The sequence below is a fragment of the Podarcis cretensis genome (genome assembly GCF_951804945.1).
Source record: "Podarcis cretensis genome assembly, chromosome: 4".
NCBI classification, from domain to species: Eukaryota; Metazoa; Chordata; class Lepidosauria; order Squamata; family Lacertidae; genus Podarcis; species Podarcis cretensis.
The window spans coordinates 96,680,317-96,694,866 of record NC_137173.1 but is presented as its reverse complement, the minus strand read 5'-3'; the positions used below and the strand labels follow the sequence as shown (position 1 = coordinate 96,694,866).

General features: G+C 43.9%; 2 protein-coding genes and 1 long non-coding RNA gene across 6 annotated transcripts in view; all 3 read left to right on the top strand.

Annotated features, from left to right (window-relative positions):
* SCEL (sciellin) overlaps positions 1–2,587 on the top strand; it is a 54,087-nt gene extending 51,500 nt beyond the window's left edge. Inside the window, exon 23 of the mRNA XM_079972151.1 lies at positions 9–2,587. Coding sequence (XP_079828277.1) covers positions 9–25 — 17 coding nt within the window. The 3' untranslated portion in view covers positions 26–2,587. The remainder of the gene's footprint in view (positions 1–8) is intronic.
* The window catches only part of LOC307214462, a 240,621-nt gene that overhangs the window by 69,865 nt on the left and 156,206 nt on the right, over positions 1–14,550 (top strand). The gene's annotated exons all lie outside the window — the stretch shown is intronic.
* Positions 8,997–14,550, top strand: part of SLAIN1 (SLAIN motif family member 1) — a 36,118-nt gene continuing 30,564 nt past the window's right edge. For 3 of the 4 annotated variants that reach the window (XM_079972751.1, XM_079972750.1, XM_079972748.1), the window contains exon 1: positions 8,997–9,483. In XM_079972751.1, coding sequence (XP_079828877.1) covers positions 9,062–9,483 — 422 coding nt within the window. In that variant the 5' untranslated portion in view covers positions 8,997–9,061. The remainder of the gene's footprint in view (positions 9,484–14,550) is intronic. The other variant, XM_079972749.1, reaches the window with a different exon arrangement.

Here is a 14,550-nt window from a genome sequence, read left to right as displayed (position 1 = left end):
CCTTACAGCATCATGGGCCTACTAATTTTGACTGAAGACAGTTCAGGACGATGGATCAGCTGCATTCATTTATCTTTGAAAATCATATGCTTTTTAGGATGAGTAAAGAACTCCAAGAATAATAAAAAAATGGTAGACATTTGAAGATGTGAAAAAATGAAACTATAACACTACTTCTAAAAAGAAGGAAGAGCATGGAGGCTTCTGCCTAGAATATGTGTGTGTGCATTATCAGTAAGAAAACGTCTAAGACTGCAGTCCTCTGTCTGCTTACTTAGGAGTGAGTCTCACTGAAAACAGTACAGCTTATTTTTCTGAGTAAACACACATAGGATTGTAGTGAAAGTGTATCTTGGCTATTCTTGACTGTGGTTCCACTGGTTCCTGTTCATTCTGAAACAATTCACACACCCGTGCTTAAAATCCGAATACTTGTGTCTGTAAATGAGTCATTATAGAACTAAGACAACATCTCAGCTCAGTGGGTCCAGTCCAGATAACTTGAGTTGTGTTTTAAGTCCCATGGGAATCAGTGGGTCAGAACCGAAATCACGAGACAGTTACCACATAAGGGCTTCCTCCCTTTCATCATTTTACTGTTACACTGGAAATAATAGGAGCAGCACTAGGTGAGGCAGAAAGTACAATATTGTTTGGGTATCTGTGTGTGAGTGGCACTCTTTCAATTGTGTCCAAAGCCAACCATCTTATTCGGCCTAATGGCAACGTGGACAGGTCAGCATATTGACCTTCTGCAGTTCCCAGGCAATTAAAAGAAACGTAAATAAAGCAATGATGGATTGATCATGGGACAGATTGGGGGCATCCACAGAATTCTACCATGCAACCACATCCTCTCCCCAGACACACAGAGGAGGAGACAGTGGTCATGCCAACACAGTCTGCAGCATCACAAGCTAGAGCAGGGGTTAGCAAACTATTTTCTTTCCAGGGCTACAGTTGCTCAGAGGTAATCTGTCAGGGGGCAGGGGGAAGCCACATTCCTGCAGTGAGCATGGACAGAACCAATGATGGGCAGAGAGAGACAAAAATATCCTGGGTTAACTAATCAAGAATAAAGACTGCTCTGCTTCTGTGGCTGTCTCAGAATTCCCAATCCTATTCCGCTCTACTCAGAAGTAAGCTCCACTGAGTTTGATGGGGTTACTTTCAAATGAATACAAAATTTTATTATTATTATTATTATTATTATTATTATTATTAAACAGAGTAATTGATACAGCTCCTATTCCGGAAAGCAAGTGCAAGTAATTCCTTTTTGACATGGGTGCCCTATGCAAACCCATGGCAGCAGGGAAGGGGAGGTATTTTCCTTAAGCCATACAACCAGGACAAACCATTTTTTAAGGCATCAATTTATTCTTATCAAATTATATTCCCCTTCCAATTGCACTGAACCTGCAATGAAAGGAATCAGGAGGAAACACTTTTTAAAAAAAATCAGGGAAAGTAAGAAGGAAACAAACAGGAAGGAAGTCTAATGGGATGGCAGAAAAGGGTCGATTTCAGGAAGTGATGGAGTGCACAAAATGAGGTTGAGGGTTGTAGGTTGCTCACCTGTGGGATAGAGGTCTTCGGGTAATCACTGGGCTGAGTAGGCAATGAATGAGTTATGCTTTAGGCAGGACCTCTGCAAAGAGTAGTATGGCAGCTGAAATAAATACTAATGTGAGCTAAGGTGGTGATTGTGAGAGAAGCAGCAGCAGGGACTGGACACCCTGGTGGATACATATATTTGGCTTGGAAAGTTTCAGCTCATCTCCATTAAAATCTACTGCCGATACAATGATCATGCAAACACTCAGCTAGGGACTCAGGATTGGGACTCAGCTTGCACTGTGTTTTATTTAAAACTCATGGATTTACAATTGTATAGAATTGTAAACATGAATTCTTTTCTCTCTTTCGTCAGTCTTAGTGCATGCAAACAGCTTAACTCCACTAGTGATAAAGAGTAGAGAAAGTTCGCTGATATGTGGAACTTATTAAACTAAAGATATAAAAGATTTTTAAAAATAAGATCCTGCTTGAATCCAGAAATTCTGAGATAAATCATGGTTGTGATTAGAACAAAGGTGACGGTATGCTCTTGCTCCCATTTTTTATTAAGTGAAGCTTGTTTCATGTGAACCAGACAAATTGTCATGAACCCTAACTATTGTTTGTTTGAAACAAGCCAAATTAATAGCATGGGCTATGGAACTGGCTTTCCTTCACAGGCCATAGTTAAAATTAACCAAAGTTTAGGGTTTGGACAGAATGCTAAACCCTGGTGGTTCCAAAAATGGAAGTAAAGTTTTCCAGTTTCTCCATGATTGTTCTGGGGGTGGAAGTGTGTGAGCTTGAGGTTTATTGCGATACAGCCATTAAAATTACCACTTAGTGCATAGTAAAGCCTATTAGTTCATATACAATCCTAAAAATAATCCACATAGAATAGTGTTTCAGTAACACTGGAAAAAGAAGTGGTTGTACAGTTATTTTATTTGTTACTTGTCTCTCATATCAATGTTGTTTGAAATTGATTTCCCCCTGAATCTTTCCAATAAAGATTACTAAAGATCAAGTGTGACTAGGGAATAATACATTTTTCAAAGGAAGCGCCGAATTTCAAAGTATGTACATAACAGACTGCTCTGGGGAGATTTCTCAGCAGTGGGGAAGGAGAAAAGCCAATTAGAAGCTCTTTTCAAAGTGAAATATAATTCTACAAGGATGGGTAAAAATAGTCAGAATACCGAAAACCACACCAGAAGGTGATATTTTATTATATGTACTTTGCTGCACACAGTCTACCAGGCATGCATTGTGTTCTGTCAGGCAGAGATACCTTTTCAGAGATTTCCGTGCCTCTGTATTTAAGACATGTTGTCATTCCTCAGGACCACAGCCATTTCTGGACAACTTAGGCCACAGCAGGGCTGCATTGCTGGGCTGTCCCCAGCACTTCACTGAACTGCAACACAGATGTCCACAGACCATGTATGGAAACCCCATGCATTCAAATCTCAATGCCTGTAGACTTTCTATGCAAGCTGGAAATCTGTGCCACTGGAGTTCTAGTTATTGTGGAAGACTATGCATGCTCCCTGCCCAGTGTGTGGGTGTCAGGGAGAGCAGCCCCTTCAATGTGGTAGCCCCTTACACGCAATTTACACAAGGACCTTTTCTAACTGATTCTACGTTGCACGGCTCCTAAGCATGGCCAATTGGTTACATCAGCATCACATACCGGTACTGTGTAGGCCCTAACACATTGTAAGTCTTTCTCCCCCTAGCAATAAAAATCTCTCTCTAAAGCTTGATCTCAACTGGATGACATTTTATTTTGGCATCCTTGGTGAATGTAGGCTTTGGAGGAGAGCTGCATCCAGTGTTTTCACTAGGCCATTGAGAAAGAGCGTGAGCTCTTTTGCCCTTCCAGTGATTCAAACATTAAAGATGTTTGGGAGCATCTGTTCTGCAAGGTTTTGATCAAAGACCATTGACACCCATAAGCCGGCTATGGCTTATTTTTCCACAAGAACACAGCAAGCCATGAACAATAAGGGCTGGTTCACACTTACAAATCCTTGCTAAGCAGCTGTGGTAACTGCACCATGTTGTGTTTTATTGCTCTTATTATAGGTTATCTAATAACTGAGCCATGAAATAAAGGGTGCTTTAATGTATACTGGAATGTATAACATTATAGGATGGGATAGTGATTTATTTAAAACAAAAACAAAAAAATTGGGGGGGGGGGTATCATTTCAATGCTGATGTAAAAAAAAACAACCCACAACCCAGGAGTTCTTTTTACATCTGTTTTACATATCACTTGCCTTGAGGCTTTCGTTTTTCTTTGGATGTTTTTATGATGGAGTCCTCAAAGGAATAGTTTGCTGGCAGCTGTTTTAATGAATGGTTTTTCTTCAATAACAGATTAAATTAGCCACATTGAAGAATGCTCTCATAAATTATAGGGATATCTGTGACTCATCAAGTCCATTTTACCATTCACATAATGAAACTACTTCTTTATTTTACTAATCAAGGCACAATTCCTAAAGGAAAGGAATCAATCAGAACAGAAAAAAAGGCCATTCATTTTGCCACTCTCTCCCCTGCCCTGCCTGGGTTTTTCCTGTGTGGAGAGAGGATGGTCCTAACTTTAAAAAAGCAGAGCATGGTTCTACACTACTCAAGCATTCATTTTTGAAGCTGGTGTTGGTGATGATGTGCTAGGTTTTACGTGTTGCATGTTTGGCCCATTGTGGCATTTTGTGCTTCGTACGTTGGGTGTGTCTGTCTTTATTCCATTTGCTTTGGAAGAGCTCAGGCTGGTATATGTCAGACTAAACCAAATTCTGTCCTCTCACATATCCAGTGAGGCAGTAGATGCTGAGAAACAGTGACTAGCTAAGGTCACCCAGTGAGCTTCACAACCTGACTGAGGCCAAGAGACCTGAGGCAGAACAAGATGTTGTTTTGCCAAATGCAATAGTTCTTTTGGATTTGGGGCAATAACGCCTCTAGCGGAAAGAAGTTCAGTGCTTTTATTAAGTAGCAGGCTTGAATACATAATAAAAAGCAGTGGAGCAGTCGTTAAGCAGAGTAACATAGCACAAGCAAGATAAATTACTTCCCCCTCCTGCTATGTCAAAAGGTCAGGCCCCATCAGGGAACTGTGTATACCTTAGACCAAATGCCTCACACCTGTTCCATCAGTTATTGGGAGGGTGTGAAGGATGTTACATCACCTGCCAGGTGTAATAGGCTAATGGGGGCCAGCATTGTTAATAAATTCTGCAGCTGTGCTACTTCTGGCAGGCATATCAGCCTTCAGCCCATACACTGCCAGCACTTACTCCTGAAGCTCAAACAGCCAATCAAGACAATAAAGCAAACCAACTCACTGTGGAAACAAACTGTCATTAAAGGGACATTATGGAGTTATATTGTCAAATCCCAAACTACCTATTAAGCAACACATAAGTGTCCATAATGACAGATACATTCGCAATAATCGAATAGCAAGAATGCAAGATAATGCGTTATTTAAATATGGCGTAACATACGGGTTGGTTTTATTACGGACATGGTAATAATAAATATTGAAATAATGAGAACATTTGAGTCCCGCCATTGCCACCACACCTCTCAGGATATGCTGAATAGATTCTTCTGCCCTATGAGAACTGATCCCAGATAGGATAAAAAAGGAAAAGACTAGACGGTGAATGCATACAAAGGTCTATGAGGTAGATGTGAAATAGCACAGAAGGCAATATTTGGTCCTTCTATACTGCATAGCATAAATGCCATGGTGCACAGCTCTTACATGTCTTCTGGTATTTGCTACCAAAAAAGTTGTGTGGGTATTTTCCTTCTGGGTTGAGCCAAAGTTATCCAACGAGTTTGGATTGCCCATAGCTTCACATTTGTATGCTGCACGGGTGCTTTCTATACTCCCAATTGCTAACCTAGACAGTCCAGAAAGATACCTTAGCCCACGATATCAAAAACCACTGAGATGCCCAGGGGAATTAGAAAGGTCACCATGGTTCTCCTTTTTCTCCCAGCACAGGTTGTCCATCAGGACAGCCAATGTAGTTTCAGGACTAAACCCAGGCCAGATGCCAGGCTGAAATGGATCCACATAATGTGTCCTTCAAAAGTGTCTGGGAACTTTTAACTAAAATGTGGAGAGTTGAGACTAGCCAACAATTAGAACAATTTACAGGTTTTCAGAGAATTTCTTATGGAATGGTCCAAGCAGCTGCGACTATCTTATCTCTTAAAAAGGCATTAATAACTTCTGGAACTGTATGGACATCTTCCCCCAGCAAAAAATGACTAAACATGCACTTTATGGACATGATTTGATTGATTGATTGATTGATTGATTGATTGATTGATTGATTTTCCGCCCTTCACCGTAAGGTCCCAGGGTCTGTTACAGGATTAAAAACAGTATCTTCATCTGCTGAACGCAGACAAGATGACTTCTGAGTAGTAGCCAGCAACTTCGTTGCAATAAAACTGACTTTCAGACTGAGGTGGAGGCGTGCAATTTTATCTGCAAAGTACTGTACTGTGAAAATAAATTACAGCATGCTGTCCACTGAGTCTGGATGACCCGGACTTCATAACCCTCAGGACAACTCCAATGAACAGTTCTGAGTAAATTGCAATCGTGGTGCAAAACTACTCATTTATAAGAAAGATACATTCTGTTGAGTTAGCTCTATAGAAATCAAATCCATTATTTGATTTATTGTACAACGTTCTGTGTATTTTTTTTAAACAATTTTTTTTTTGTAAATGCAATTTAATTACCATCCTAACCATGTGCATTCTATTCCCAATGTTAGCGTTTTGCTCATGAAAACACTGTCTTAGAATATGAAACTTTTATCTTTCCAGTGTTTCTTTGTCTACAGTGCATGTACAATGGAATCATTGCATGTTAATACATATGAATTAAGAGGACCACTTCCCTCCAAATGATTGGGTATAGAAAGCACACGTGCAGCTTCCCTTTAGGTTACCAGTCGTTTAAAACAATCAACCTATATTGGTGATTTGTGTTTCAGCAATGCATAATTGTGTTTCAGCAATGCATAATTACAACCCTGAAATTAGCAGTTTCAGCTTCTAATTATATGGTTTGTTATCTTTTCTCCCCCTTTTTGAAGGAACGTAATTCTGGGAGCTTCCTAATTCAGCAATGGATATAAGCCTACATTTTTGTGGTGCATTTGGATCAATAGTTTTCAGTACTGTTTCTGAAGGCCATCCAGTCCAGGCATGGGGCACCTTAGGCCTTCATGATGTTGCTGAACAACTCCTCCCTTCAGCCCCACCAAGCATGGCCAGGGGTGATGGGTACTGTAGTTTAGCAGCATATTGAGGGCCAAAGCTTCCATACGTCTGAGTAAGTCGTGTCCCAGAGACTAAGCAAAGAAAACTCAACATCCCAGCTTCCCATAGTTTTATGCAAGTATACCTTGCTACCAAATGATTGTTAGAAACACTTGTGAATGGGATAATTTCTGAACTCTGATTTTACTGTGGGTTGTATCCAGACTAAAGGCACAATCCTATAATGTCTACTCAGAAGTATGTGCCTATGAGAGTAAGATGGTGCTTGTTCCCAGGTAAGGTTGTACAGGATTGCAGCCTAAGTAATAGTTCATTCCAGCTGAAATCAGTGGGATGAGTTAGTCACAGCTATCATATTTCACCAGAAACGACGTGCAAATCCTAGACACGGCTACTCATAAAGTCATTGAGCTCAGCTGGGGCTTACTCCCAAGTGGCAAGTGGGCATAAGCTAGCCAAGTCATACGACTCACTGAAATCAATGAATTTCATTGGGTCCTGCTCTGTAGATAACTAGCATTGGATACCAACCAAAGTTGCAACCTAATCTAACCTTTTGGGTCACTTTGCTTTTGCAGAGACCTTGCTTCTGCACTTTCAGCATACAGACATTAAACACAGGCTGCTTCCCCCATCACTTGATCTCCATGCTAGGAACCACTTCACCTGTTCTCAACCTCAGAATACCAGGCTGCGGTGAGCAGCACAAAGATCGCTGTTGGTGGCAGGGAGAGTTGCCAACCTTCCACGTCAAGGGCACCTCCTGTGCAGCAGGAAGCTGATCACAATGCACACCGAGCCCAGAATTACTGCTCCCTTCGGTTGCCAGAGAGCAATGGTGCGCTGCTTGGCTAGAGGTGCACAACTGACACCCCGTCCTGCTTTCAGGCCATTCGGTTGCCAGAGAGCAATGGTGCGCTGCTTGGCTAGAGGTGCACAACTGACACCCTGTCCTGCTTTCAGGCCATTTCCAAACAGTGTCTCAGCGTACGAGCAGCCTTCTTGCCTCCGGAGGCTCACAGGTCTGCTGAGAAGCAGGGACAATGCCAAGGCTTAGCCAGGGCTTGCAATTCCCAACGCATAACATTTACCTCCACCCCATTTGTTTCCCTAAGATTTCAGCCACAGTCCATTACCCTCCTGCACAGCGTGGGTTAAACAATCACTAATAATAACCAAGTGTTTTTAGATAATCCAGTTTGATTCATTGTTGGTCAGCTACCTCATATTTTATGAATGTATTAAAGCTCTTAGATGTTTCAATTATTTTATCGCTTAATGTGTTTGCCACCCTGGGCTCCTTTGGGTGGGGGCAGACTTTGGTTAAATTCAATTAATCAATTAATCAATTAAATTCAAAATCAATTAAATAAATTAATTGAATTTATATACCGTCCTATACCCTTGGTTTCACAATGATTCCTTTTGGCATTGCTTTTTTACTGGAACTTCTCAGTATTTATAAAGATAAATATAGGTATTATTATTATTATTATTATTATTATTATTATTATTATGCTCCTCTTCAACTCCTTCTGTGAGGGAACCACCCGCACTGCCCTAAATCCTGCACTGCTTTGGGTGGAATAGAAATGTAATTTAAAAATAGCCGCTATCATATTTCCCCAACAAGCTGGCGCCTTAAAAAATACCTCGAAATAAATAACGGTATTTCTTCCCTCAAACTTTGTCTCTCCCCCCCCTCCCCCCTGCTAGGAAACGTCGCCATGAGCACTAACTCGCCCTCAGCACGTGCCCCTTCCCGCCTATTCTCTTCCTGGCCAGGCCAGAACTGGACGTCTGCACCCGCTTCGGCACCCACCCCTCTCAGCCGGACTTCCACGACCCCTTTCCTCACCGAGAGAACATAGGCGTGGGGGGAACCATTTCCCTCCACGGGGGGGGGAGCCGCCCCCTTCCCCAGCTCCTCGCGCGCGCGCGCTCCCCTTCCCTCCGCGCAGGCCCAGAGCCCCGCGCGCCGCTCATTAGCCTCTCCCCGCCCTGCTTTGTTCCCATTGTGCGCCTCGCTCGGGCCGGCGGAGGGTGGGGAGGCAGGCGAGCGAGCGCCGCCGCTGCTGCGCGCCAGGCGCGTCTCCGGCCAGGCGCGTCTTGGAGGAGGCAGGCAGGCAGGCAGGCAGGCAGGCGCCGCGTCTGCAGCCTCCTCGGCGGAGGGATGGAGGCTGCTGTGCTGAAGCCCCTGGTGGCCGAGGTGAAGCCGGGCGCCGTCAGCGCCGAGCTGGAGGTGAAGAAGCTGCAGGAGCTGGTGCGCAAGCTGGAGAAGCAGAACGAGCAGCTGCGCAGCCGGGCGGCCGCCACCTCGCCCGCCTCGCCGGGAAGCGCCGCCGCCGCCCCCCCCAGCACCTCCCCGACGGCCTGCATGCCCAGCCCGGGGCCCGCGCTCCGGTGCCAAGCCGAGCCCTTCGTCTACTTCAAGCCGTCGCCCCCCGGAGGAGGAGAGGGAGGAGGAAGCGGCCGCCCCGGAGGCCACGAAGCCTCTCCCGCAGCCGACACCGTCCTGGATGAAGTGGAGGTGCTGGATCTGCAGGGGGTCGAGTGCTGCGATCCCGAGGACGACGACGACGACGACGAGACGTGGTGGGTGCCCCACTTGGGTGCATTTCTAGGCAGGCTCCAGATCCAGATCCAGGACCCCCCCCCCCTCCGAGTGGGACAACCCAGTCAGATGGGCGGCATATAAATAATAATAAAAAATATTATTACTTCCATCCTCATCGAAGGAAAGGGTTCCCCCTCCCCTGCTCATCGCCTGGGGCCCTTCCAAGGAAAGCCCCCTCCTCTCTCCCCAGCTGGCGCTTTTCAAGGCTGCCTTATTAGCATTAGCTCCGCAATCCCCCTTGATCCTGTTTCGCAGCGATTTAAATCAGCCTTTTTCACCCCCTTAACGTCTCCTCGGTCATCATTATTAACTCCTTCCCCCGCCAAGGGGGACTCGCTTAGGGGACGCGTATTGTCGCTTCCTGCTTCCCGCAAGCCCAGGATTTGCCTCCTTGATTCTGCTTGTTTAGGAATATCCTGCCTTTGCTGCATGCTTAAATTTATGGGGTCCTACCCCACCCCACCCCGAATCCTTCAGAAACGCTTTGGCCTAATGACTAGGGTGTTAAGAATGGAGTTTTGTCTTCTTGCATTGGGCTGATCAAGTAGATCACGCTCAAAAGCAATGGCATGTTCTCATTTAATGTGATTTCCAGAGGAGTAAGCAGTTGGTTGCAGCAAAACCAAACAGAGGTCTTTTGACACCTGAGCAAATGGTTATAAGCTTTCATTGCACCCACGGAAAATTCTTTGCCACTGCAAGCCTTTTTGATGTTCATTTAATATAGAATTCCAGGATTATCGCTGAAAACGGGTGCGGGGCAGCAGCCAAGTAATAGTTTATATTCTGAAAAGGAAGTCAGAATGGAGTCAGTGGCTTGAACTGAACATGTTTTTCATTCTTTGCTCCTTTTTTTCTTGGTTGAGCACCTTAGCGTTTGTTGAGCAGTGCTGCTGAGATACTACATTTAAACGCCGCTCTGCCAGTTTGGAGGAGGAGGGAAACCTGACATGCAAAAAATGTGGTTTTGTTCAAAGCTTGCATCCAATTAGTTAACCCCCAAAGGCAATCAGTGGGGCTTATTTGATGCATCTTATGAATTAGCATTTTATGCGTGTCATAAATGGCAATGAAGATAATGGGAAATGCCTTGAAAATGACGCTTCGTTAGTACTGATGCCTCTGTGGAAGCTTGAGATCCCATTGCTTTGAAAAGATCACAAGGGATTTCAGGACTGTGGTCAGCAACCCCTATCTGCCAGGGCTGCTGCTTGCTCCTGAATGGATGCTTTGTGAAGCGAAGCTGTGAGTAGCTCTGGAAGCAGAATGAAAATGGAGGTAGCACCAGTGATTTATACAGCTGCAGCAAACTGTGTAAAGTGTGACAGTCGAAGTAGCCTGCAAACCACCCCCTCCCATTGTTAAAAAAATACTGCAGAGATGGTAGCAGCAACCTTCCGTCTTTTCAGACCCTTGTTTTAATTCCTGTCTGCAACAGAAATCCACTCTCATTTTATTTCTTGCTGTGGATTCTTCTTTATCTCTGTTTCTCATTTCTCTCTGGGGCAAGCTATATGCTAAACAAAAATGTTTGTATATTCAAATCTTGATGGCTGCTTCCTCCAGGGAAGCATGGGGGGAGGAATGCTTGAGTATTCCTTCGCCAGTTTCCTACCACCACAATTTCCCCTCACTCCAAGATGCTGCCTCCCCAGTGGGTTCTGTAATGCATGCTTGCATCTCAAAAATGCATCTGGAACCCTTGCAGGAGTGGGGTGGAGAGAGCTGCAAGCAAAGTGTCAGGTGGAAGAAGGGCTAAGTGTGAACATGCATGCTCAATCACAGGCGCAAAACAGCTCATTCACTCAAAATTGCCTCCTTCCAAATCCTCTTTTCTCCTAGAAGAAGCAGCTGTTAGGGTTTAAATACGTTCACGTATAATATAGTCCTTTCTGTCTTTCTCTTCTACTCTAGTCATTCTGCCCTCTCCTTACCTGTTTCCTGCTCCTTTTCTTAAAAATCATTTTTAAAAGCCCCAAAATAAAATGTTAGTTATTTTGGTGCAACACACCTTGACTCTAGTTGTGACATAGTTGTACATCACATTTCAACCCACCAGTCGAAGACTGATGCATTGTAGGAAGGAATTGTGTTAATGTTACATTTTCTTTTTTCTTTTTTTTAAAAAAAATTAAATTCTATACCACTTTTTCAAAGTACGGAGAATAATACTTCATAATTGTCCCAAGCTTGATGTGCCTCATTTTTTCAAAGTATATAGTATAGAATATATGTCAATGCAAATGATTTCTGTTTGCACACGCACAAAACACACATCTGCTCTTGTGAATGGATGTAAATCCACATGAAACTGAACACATTTAAATCCTACTGATTTTGATAGGAGAGAATGAGGCAGCAGTTGCCTCATTCTCTCTCTGCCCCATTATAATCAGTGGCATTTACATGTATTTAATTCTAACTGGCTCACATCCAGTGTGGTTAATAGATGCATTCATGATTTTTAATTCCAGGGGGCTACATACAATTTTGTAGAGTATGTATCACTGTAACTGGCAATAGGACTGGTGGAAATTAACTAGGTGCAGTTATATATGAAGACAGAAAGGAGCATTTCCCAAAATTCAATGGGGTGCGTGCTTTCCGTGCTGAAAAGTGCCTTGATTTAAGGCTGCATTTCTAGGGTAACTGACCTGCAAATGGACTTGAGTTAGTGGTAACTAGGGAGAGCTCAGATGCACATAAAAATAAAAATCAAGGCTCAGTCATGGAAAATGTGAAGCACATCTGAACATATACAGAGTGTATTTTTCTCACCACCAAGTAATCATAGTTTACTCTTTGTAAATAGGCATGTGGAGCTGTGCTCCTGGTTGCCTGCAGTAAGTAATAATCACCCCCGGCCAGCAGGCAGCAAATATTTTGAAATTTGAAGGTAATTGGTGGTTCTTCCTCACCCCCTGGTGGTTTTCCAGAGATGGCTTTCAGGTGGCTGACACATTGCATGTGGATCCATCATTCCAGTTAACAAATTTCAGATAACAGAACTGGCAAAGACCCCACAGAACTGCTACCGGTCAGGAATTAAATGGAGCAATGATCCAAGTTCCAGAGGAGAAAGAACAAAGATTGAACCAAAAGAAAAGATGAGAGGCATGTTCGCAAACCTTTTATTTTTCCCTGCTAGGGTGTGTGTTTGTGTGGCTTGAGGTGGAGACCTGCCCAACCCAGCCTCCTCCCACAGAGCAACACCATTCTTCTTGCTGGTGAGCTTCCCTGGTGTTTTGATGGTGGGATGGGAAGGGGTTGAGCTAGCCTGGGATCTGCTGGATCCTGAACTGCCCCCTCTGACATCAGTTGATGACATGGGGCTCAATTCCGGTCTGATATGCCAGCTCCAAGTTGCCTTTTCTACTGCCTCTCCGCCTTTTGTCCTAGCCAGGATGAGCGAGGGTTGTAGCAGCTGATGTCAAAGGGCATTCCTTATTAATACACATACCCTGGATTGGGCTGTACCTGTGGTTACATAGCCAGTTTTTACTTTTACTTTATGGAGGAAAACGAGAGTACAGTGACAATTGAAGGTCAGCAGCTGGGGTCCTGCAACAAGGCGTTGCCTTGTGGAGTGCTTCTGTTCGGGAACTTTTTCTCAGTTCGCACTCCCTCTCCTGGTTTTTCTTCCATTTTTCTCACTCTCCTCCACACCCCACCTTAACATAACTGGACGTCCCCGTTTCCCAGGGACAGTCCCCGGATTTACAAATCAGTCCTCATACAAAATCCATTGAAGTTGAAAAGTGTCCCCGGATTCATTGGAAAAAATCTGGTGACCTTACCTTAACAGGCATTCAGTTCTCTCTCTTCCAACTGTTCTGCTTGGACCAGAACTGGCCTGGGACCTTTTGCTTCCTGGCATCTCTCACCCACTTCCACCAGACAAAGTGCATTGTGTCACAGGCCAGCCGAGTTGTTTTGGCACTGAAGGCAGAAAAATCCTGCAGGTACCACTTCCCAAGAGTAAAGTTGGAATAATGGTTGTTTACTTACTTAAACAATTAACAGTTTGCTTCCCTTTTGTGGCACTCAAAGCCAGCTAATTGAGATTGCCGAAATATTCTGCCTAATATTAAGACCAGCCCCTGACTCAGTTCTCAGGTGGGCTATTTGTAGATTCACAACTCTCCATTCTGGTTCATGGATGGCAGAGCAGTGAGGTACTGCACTTGTTCTCTATTAATTTTTTCTACTGATGTGTACGGACAGCTCTCGCCTCAGCCCCTGGGGACATTGGGAAAAAAACTCAGCTCCTAAGTGTGCACAAGGATGTGATCTATCCAGATCATGAACTGGTTCTTTCTGAACTTGCGTATCTATTTTTCTCTGACCTCCTGTTCCCCAGTCCCTTGATGGCTCCATGCCATTGAGTATTGGTGGAATGTGTTCTTAAGGGGTATTGTTAATCCTAAAGTCTGCCTGTATCTCTAATGCATCAGTAAAGTGATATGTGCACAGAAAGACTCAAATCAGTATTGGTATATAGATGTCCTTTATTTCTAGCGTAATTAGCAGTGAAGTCGGTTAACTTTTATGAGATTCTGGAAATAACTGTGCAAACACCAGCTCATACTTAATAGTAGGCATATTTCAAGGTTATTACAAATAATAACTTGTAACCACCACCCGTTCCCTCTCATGGAGCTGGAGGGTGAACAGGTGTTAATTGCAAATTGTTCTAGACTTGGGAAAGTGTTGAATAAGGAGGAGGATTCTCTGCCACAGGAGAGCTGTCTTTGCTATATTGCTAGGGTAGACCTTGGCTAGGTAATAAGTCCTATTGAACTAAATGAGACTTGCTCACACTGTGAAACTCCTGTTTTGCTTAAAAATAGTCTCCAAGGGCTGCTATTCCGAATTCCGGTTGGGTTCTGCATTTAGCTCTTGGCATTAAAACTTTGATCTTGAAGACTTGTTGGCAGTTGCATATCGCTAACTGTTTGTCCAGAAAACATATCTGTATTTCTTCGTTTGAAGACTGAAGCACAGAGATGTCTACAAAGGACTCTAGACTGTACTGGCAACTGGCC